Consider the following 7,847-nt stretch of genomic DNA (forward strand, 5'->3'; position numbering starts at 1 on the left):
TTTTTTATTTGCAAATATATTGTATGCAAATATTACATAAATACATGAAATATGGAACATCCGTCTATGTTAGCTTTCCAGCATAAGTTGCCACAGTGACTGAGCTTGAACTATGTTAAAGGTAAAGTGTACATTTTGGCGACATCTAGCGATGAGGTTGTAAATTGCACATAGAAAAGCTACTGTTGCAAGGCCCATGGTAGAAGGCCATGTTGACAGATTTGAATGTTCCTATAAAAACAGAAAAAAAATTGAGGAGACAGGGTTATTAAATGTTTTTTTTTTTCCCACATTCCTCAACAATGCACATTAATATATACATTATATATTTGAGCTCTTCCCATAACTCATTTTAATATACTCAGACAAGCCAAAAGGTATTTTATGCATTTGAAATCATCACCCATGACTAAACAAATAAGGCATAAGAACCTCCCTGCTGAAAAAAACAGCATATGCTGGTTAGGTATGTTTTGGTGCTGGGATGCTGGTTTTAGCTGGTTAATACTGGTCCTTTGCTGGTTTATGCCGGTCATGTTCCCGGTCAAGGACCAGCATAAACCAGCAAAGGACTGAGAAGTGTAAACCTTACGCATTTACTATTCTAGTTACTGTTTTTTTTTTAAATAATTAGAACTGCCATCGTGTTAGATTAACATTCATGTTTGCTCTGCATTGCCAGTAAATAGAATAGCATTACAATTGTTTGCACTGGAATGACTACTTAAACCATCTGACTGGAGGAGTGCGTTGATATTTACACATATATGAACTCTAATTAACCAAACACAAATATAATATAAACAAACTAATATGAGCACCATAACCTGTCAACTGGGGCCTGAATGAATCACAGTAAATGCATTTAACAAGCACATCACATCATCGCATCCACAAAATGACGGACGATCTACATATTTTCAATAACCGGAACATTTATACACTGAATATTTGCAACATCTACAAACACACAATAATAGCATGACTCGTGTGCATATAGTTTAGTTATTGTGCAAGACAAGTCATATTGAAGAGTTAGGAGCAAATGCGTCTACGTCGCATACAACATAGTCATTATAAATACCTTGAGGCATTGGCCGCTTTGGTACGTTGCTGCTATACCATATGTCATACGTCAACGCGTCTGCCATGTTTATTCGGGCAAGACTGCCATAAAAACCAATGGAGATAAACGAAGGAGCTGCGTTTTTTTTTCTGGATAAAAACACGATAACATAATTTATTATGTCTATGGCACACAATCCCCAGCAACTGTGAGAGCGCCGGCGAACTACTGCTCCTCTACATACGAGTCCTGTGTATTTTCATAATAAGAGTCCCGGTCTCATTCAGTTTCAGCATGGCTTCTACCAAAATCCCACATCACTTCTCAATTTAAAGTAATAATAATAATAATAATAATAATGATAATAATAATAATAATAATAATAATAATAATCTTATTTATATAGCACTATTCTAGGTACTCAAAGCCAGTACATTATTTACATAATGTATTCAATATTTTATTTACCTACACTACCTTGACTATTAACTATATATTGACCTATATGACCACAGGTGCACATAAGCTTTTTAGCCTGGTTCCTGGAACCTTGAGATTTGCCTGAGATGGATGCACCCATTAAATATAACTCTAAAAAAAAAAAAAAAAAAGAATAATAGTGATGATAATATCATTGGATTTTATTTATTTATTTATTTTTAAACAAAATAATATTGTGTGGTAATACTATTATGTTTTAAAATAATATTAATAAATGTATTAAATAAAAATACAATAATTTTATTATAAACCTAAAAATAAAATTATAACAATTTACTTCTATTTTTTTTTTTTTTTTTTTTCATCATTTTTCAAACCTAAATTAGAAAGCTTTTATTTTGGCGCGTTGCCGGAAAGTAGATATATCTAGTGATGGGAAAATGAAGCTTTTCAAAGCACTGAGGCTTTCCCCTCAACTGTATCATAAAAAGGTTCATTATTCAAAGCTTTTCAACACGTTGCACACTTATGACATCTTGTGGTCAAAGGTGGAAAAAGTAGCTTTCGCGTCCCAGATGTCCAAGCGATTTTTAGACAGTTTCATAAAATAAATCAATTTGTGCTAGGAAAACCATAAGAAATAAACAAATAAAAATGTCATTTTACTTACACAAGGTATAAATTAATTAATCTGTAAATAAACTTATAAAAGTATAAGCATGGTCCATGTCGTATATAATTAAAGTAAATTAAGAATATTGTTAAGTTAACTAATATTATTTTTAATTATAAGTGCTTGTAAAGCGGGGAATACTACAAAAATGAACATGCACAAAACTACACATGTAGGCCTACATATTTATTCATATTATGGTGAATGCCACTTGAAACCTGCGCAAGAAGTTCGCCTTAATTGAATCAGAATACAAAGCAGTCACGTGGTTGTGTGCGAAAACAGGTCACGCGATTATGCCAAAACGAATCAAGCTCCAGTACAGTGCTTCACTGTGAGATGTTTAGTGTTTTTGATACAAGCTTCGGTGTCGAACGTCACATCACTAGATATATGCGTCAGTAGTAGTATGTGCTCCCAGGTTTAGCGCTTGAAATGTCACATTTTTGCATGTACTTTGAAAATGGCAGCGAATAGCCTAGAATTATGCTTTCAGTTAGAATAGAAATCTTATACAATATTACAGTTTGTCGATCTAAAATGGTTTTGTGTATTAGCAGGTGTCACTGACGTCAAAAAGCAAATAAGGGGAATATCGGCGCATAGTATTTCCTACTTTGAGGCCGGATTATAAGCACAGCAGTAACAGTCAACAATGAGATACACAAATTTTGAGGAAGTAACATGTAAAAAGGTTTCTTTTAAAGATGAAATACACAAATGATGTGTAACTCCACACTATTATGTTTGTAATGCCAGGTATGCATCTTTTACTCTTTATTATTGAGACGAAGTATAATTATGATTAAAGAAACTCCTGGATGTCTTGCATCATTTTACATTATTTCACCACTAATTGGCTAATTAATACAAAAATACTAATTAATACAAAAAAAAAAAAAAAGAAAAAAAACATTATAGAAGTTAATGGAAACCCAAAAACATTCTTCAAAAATGTTGTCTTTTGTGTTCTGCAGAAGAAATAGTCATACAGGCTTGGAACAACACAAGGGGGAGAAAAATATGACAATTTTCCTTTTTAGGTGAACCATCCCTTTAAACTCTGCTGTTGTCATTACATAATTTATAATTTCACTTCGTTTCTCTCCACATATTTCCTGCTATTTTAATTAATGTTAAAACTCTTTCAACAAATGACGGGAAATGACCAGTGCAGCGGAAAATGTGGACAGACGTGAACGAGGAAGCAAAATCAAAAAGGGCTTTTGATTTAGAGTAAAAAACAAATGATGTGACGTAGTGAATGACGGATGAGAGCAGATATAATAATCACACTGTTTGAAGCTGCAGACAGAAACATCAGACTCAGGACAGAAACACACAACCTCTAAAGTAAGAACAACTCACATGTTCATTCTTTAACTAGAATTAGACTTTGAGATGTTAATATTATCTAAATGAGGCTGAATTGTGTTCTGCTGCTTTTTTTAAAATTTAATTATTAATACATCATGTTTTACTCTCTTATTCTTCCTCAGAAATGAAGCACACACTATGTGCCATTATTTTTCTCATTGGTGAGTGTGTTTGTGGTTTTATTCATGGTTTAGTTTTATTAGGTTTGATCGTGTTATGAAAAGCATTTAAGCAAAGCCTCTCTTTCACAGCTCTCTGCTCCGTATCTGAATGTGTTCAGCGTCAGTATCACTTTATAAATGAGAAGAAGACCTGGACTGAAGCTCAGAGATACTGCAGAGAGAATTACACAGATCTGGCCACCGTTGACAACAGGAACGACATGAACGAGCTGAACAAGAGTGTGAATGATGGAAGTGTTAAGTTTGTCTGGATTGGGCTGCAGAAGACAGGTCGTGATGAATGGCAGTGGTCTTCAGGTGAACCTGCGCTCTATCTGAACTGGGAAACTGGACAACCTGAAGGCAGAGATGATTGTGCTGTGATGCTAAATGGAGAGTGGCATGATTTTCCATGTTTTAACACCCGAAATTTCATCTGCAACAATAGTGAGTGTGAATATTTAAAATTACAACAAATGTTAATTTATAGATGCACCATATACCACATTTGAATGGAATATTAAACAGCCTTCAGTTTCTTAACACAAATCTTTTTTTTTTTTTTTTACTGCAACTGTTTTTTAACTCAAACATTTTCCTTTGTTTGAAGTTTTTCTCATCAGACTCTGTGTCTGAATTAAGTATTAAAAAAATATATGTAAGGGAATGTAATCTAATTTTATAAATCACAATATTTACTAATGTTATTTCATGTTGTAAGTTTAAAATGTCACTGAATATATTGTGAATTAGGGTTGCACGGTATACCGGTGCTACGGTAGTATCGCGATACTAAAGCTTACAAATACCCGCGGTGCCATTGCATTTTTGAAACGGTAGTATCGTCCAAACGGTAGCACCATAAGATATGTTGTATGCACGGCAGGAACACTGTTTAAAACGTTCATGCACGCCAGCAGAAACATTACAAGTTGACTGCCAAAATGTCTTTCTGCTGTGCTTTGTGTAGTACAAGCGGTGTATAGGCTTTATATGCTATTCAGTGTTTCACCATGCTTCAGTTCAGTTTGAAATGAGAAGCTGCACGCGCACGTCCTTGTTCACGCTGCAGTTTCAGAAGAGAGGGTCTGATTCAGACGACTGTCTAATGTTATTTAAAAAATATCAGCCCAAGAATCAATTATTAAACATCAAAATATTTTACTAGACAGAATTTTCGCATTTTTATTCATTTGCCCACTTTTAGAACATGTGTAATAATTCGTTTCTGGAAGCATCTTTGCGATCACGAATGCAATTCCATTCATTAACATAGTGGCTTTGCACTTGGTTCTTATCAATCATTTTATATAAATGTATTTTTAACATTATAAATTAATACGTTTTAATATACAAGCTGCTAACTTGGAAATTTTAAGATATGGCAGCAAAAATGCTCGTGACAGTTCAGCAATAAGACACGAGCAAGATGTTTTAGTTTCGTTTCTGTGTTCGAATCTGAATTCGCGTTAGTTTGGGCAATCACTGATTCACTAAGCCATTCATAAAAACGAGTCATTTGATTCACCCCTGAATGATTCAGCTGTTTTGAAAGAATCGTTTGAACAACTCAGTGATTCAATCATGAACACTGCTGCCATCTGCTGGCGGTTTTAAGTTTCCCGTCATGTTCCATTCTTTTCCAACATATTTCTATATTCAGAGTTTTGTATTTAAAACATTTATCTTATAACATTATTTATGCAATTATAAGTACAGTCTAAATGCATAAATACCACATCTAAATGTCACTCTATGAAGCTTCTGTGCAGTGCTCAGATGACTTTTGTTGACATGATTTCATGGATAACAATAGCCAGTCATTTATTCACATTAGTGAAGTATTCAGAGAAAAATCTTGCCTGTTTTCATTTACATCTTTTTATTTATGAATTTTTTTGTTCATTTTGTAGATTTGAATTTTAAATTAACAGAATACTGCATGGTATCGTGATACTACTTGGTATCGTGATACTTTAGCTGGTATAGTATCGTAAGTCATTTTTATGGTATCGTGACAACCCTATTGTGAATATTCAATTTATCACCTGGTGTCAAAGCAGCTCAGTTCAGACGTGCTCACGTTCACATCGAGAAATGCCTAATAATAATAATAATAATAATAATAATAATAATTTCCCATTTGCTTTTCTTAAAGCAAACACAGGACTTATCTTTGTCAATCAGACGATGAATTGGAGAGATGCTCAGAGTTACTGCAGACAGAATCACATTGATCTGGTCAGTGTGAGAAACCAGAATGAGAATCAACAGGTTGAGAAGATCATTAGTGACAGACACTTAACTGAACAAAAGCATGTCTGGATCGGTCTGTTCAGAGTCAGAGACTCATGGCAGTGGTCAGATCAGAGTGACTCCTCATTCAGATACTGGAAGTATGGTGAACCTAATAATTTTGGAAAAGGGGAAGACTGTACAGCTGTGAATCAGACCGCTCAAGGACAATGGCATGACGTCTCTTGCTACAACCAGTTTCCTTTTGTATGTCATGAAGGTAAGAAGACTCTCAAACAGAAAAAAAAAAATCTGTCTATCACCTCCAGATCTCTTTAAGTTCACACTACACGTCCAACATGACAAATGCATTAACAGTGTTTGTTTTTCCATGTTGTTTTTGATCAGTCTCTCTCTAGTTTCTTGTGGTTTGTTTTGTTTCCAGATAAACTGATTCTGATCACAAAGAATCTGACGTGGTCTGAAGCTCTGAGATACTGCAGACAGAATCATGTGGATCTGGTCTCGGTTCATTCAGAAGAGATTCAGCGTCGTGTGATGAACGTGGTTAAACTGGCGTCTACTGCGGAGGTGTGGTTGGGTTTACACAACTACTGCATCATGAACATGTGGCTCTGGGTGAGTGGAGAGATTGTGTGCTATCAGAACTGGGCTCCTGGGAACGGAACGACACCCGAAAACTGCAGCCTCGAAAAGAGAAAAGGAGCAGTTCAGTCTGGAGGAGATCAGCACTGGATCAGCCTTCCTGAAACTGACAAACTCAACTTCATCTGCAGCAGAAATTAATATATTTTTATACTTCATAATTTGTTCTGATTTGATTTTATGTTTTTGTTCTTTAGTAAGTTCTGAATTAATCTGTGTATTGTGTTTTAAAAGTGGTCAAAAGACTGCTTTATTTCTGTATTTCATAACATAATATGCTCTTAACACAGTTTAATAGTCTTTAGATTGTCTATTTTACTAACATGACGTGTGTGTTTTTAAACATCACTTTGTAAATCTGGTGTGGTCACAACTCTATATTTTTCAATAATCATGTCATTATAACAAATAAACACATGACAACAGAACATCAGCTCAAATAAAGTAATCTACAGCCAGTATTCTTGTCTCTTGACTATTTCCTTATTTCCCCACCACATTACAATGCACTGCAATTTAAATGTATCAAATGTGTTACATATATTTGATTGCTGATTTATTAGGATCAATTAGGATAATATTTACGATATGTTGTCACTTATATAATTTAAGCTTCCTTGAATTAATTCTACTAGAGCTTCCATTGTAGTGCCTCCTGTGGATGTTTGAGTTTGACAAGAGCAAGGATTCTGTTCTCAGACTGATGACTATAAAAGTATAGTATGGGTCAGTTTATCAAATTATATACAAACACAAGAATGTTGAAGTATATAAATAAGTGCCTGCATTTTTTTTATTGAAGATATGACATAATAGTAAGACTGTTAATTAAAATGAAATGATCAAAACGCAGAACACTGTTCAAGAATATTGTGTTCGGTATGTTTACTAATGACCAATGGCTGGAACATTTTGTTATATTTCTGCTGTTTTTTCAAAATAAATGTTCTGTTTCAGCCCGGCAAAGTTTAAATTCCATCTGTTTCAGTAGGCGAAGAGGAGGTGACCTTTAGTGTGTGTTTGAAGACAGAGAAATGAACATGGTTACTTTCAGCTAAAATATGAGAAGGCAGCAGGAAGAAAACATTTGACTATGCAAATGAATCAACAGAATTTACCTATAGTTTCACAAACAGCTCAAAAGAAAAACAAATAATTTTAAAAGCTTTACATATTGAAACTTTTTATAGGCTATGCATATAATTTAAATGTAAAGCGTCACATTAAT

At 34.2% G+C, this 7,847-nt stretch overlaps 1 protein-coding gene across 1 annotated transcript; it reads left to right on the forward strand.

Moving 5' to 3' along the window:
* The first annotated feature begins 3,681 nt into the window (after positions 1-3,681).
* LOC141331722 (C-type mannose receptor 2-like) lies at positions 3,682-6,760 on the forward strand. Its single transcript, XM_073836755.1, has 4 exons — positions 3,682-3,718; positions 3,809-4,165; positions 5,877-6,233; positions 6,399-6,760. Exons 1-4 carry the CDS (start codon positions 3,682-3,684, stop codon positions 6,758-6,760), a joined length of 1,113 nt encoding a protein of 370 aa, XP_073692856.1.
* Positions 6,761-7,847: the final 1,087 nt, after the last annotated feature.

The sequence above is a fragment of the Garra rufa genome, chromosome 3 (genome assembly GCF_049309525.1).
Source record: "Garra rufa chromosome 3, GarRuf1.0, whole genome shotgun sequence".
NCBI classification, from domain to species: Eukaryota; Metazoa; Chordata; class Actinopteri; order Cypriniformes; family Cyprinidae; genus Garra; species Garra rufa.

Bases quoted from the DNA above. Each gene is read 5' to 3' on its own strand.
- LOC141331722 (XM_073836755.1), top strand. From the start codon at position 3,682: ATGAAGCACACACTATGTGCCATTATTTTTCTCATTG. The intron at 3,719-3,808 runs GTGAGTGTGTTT...TCTCTTTCACAG, and splicing joins TGCCATTATTTTTCTCATTG to CTCTCTGCTCCGTATCTGAA. The intron at 4,166-5,876 runs GTGAGTGTGAAT...CTTTTCTTAAAG, and splicing joins AAATTTCATCTGCAACAATA to CAAACACAGGACTTATCTTT.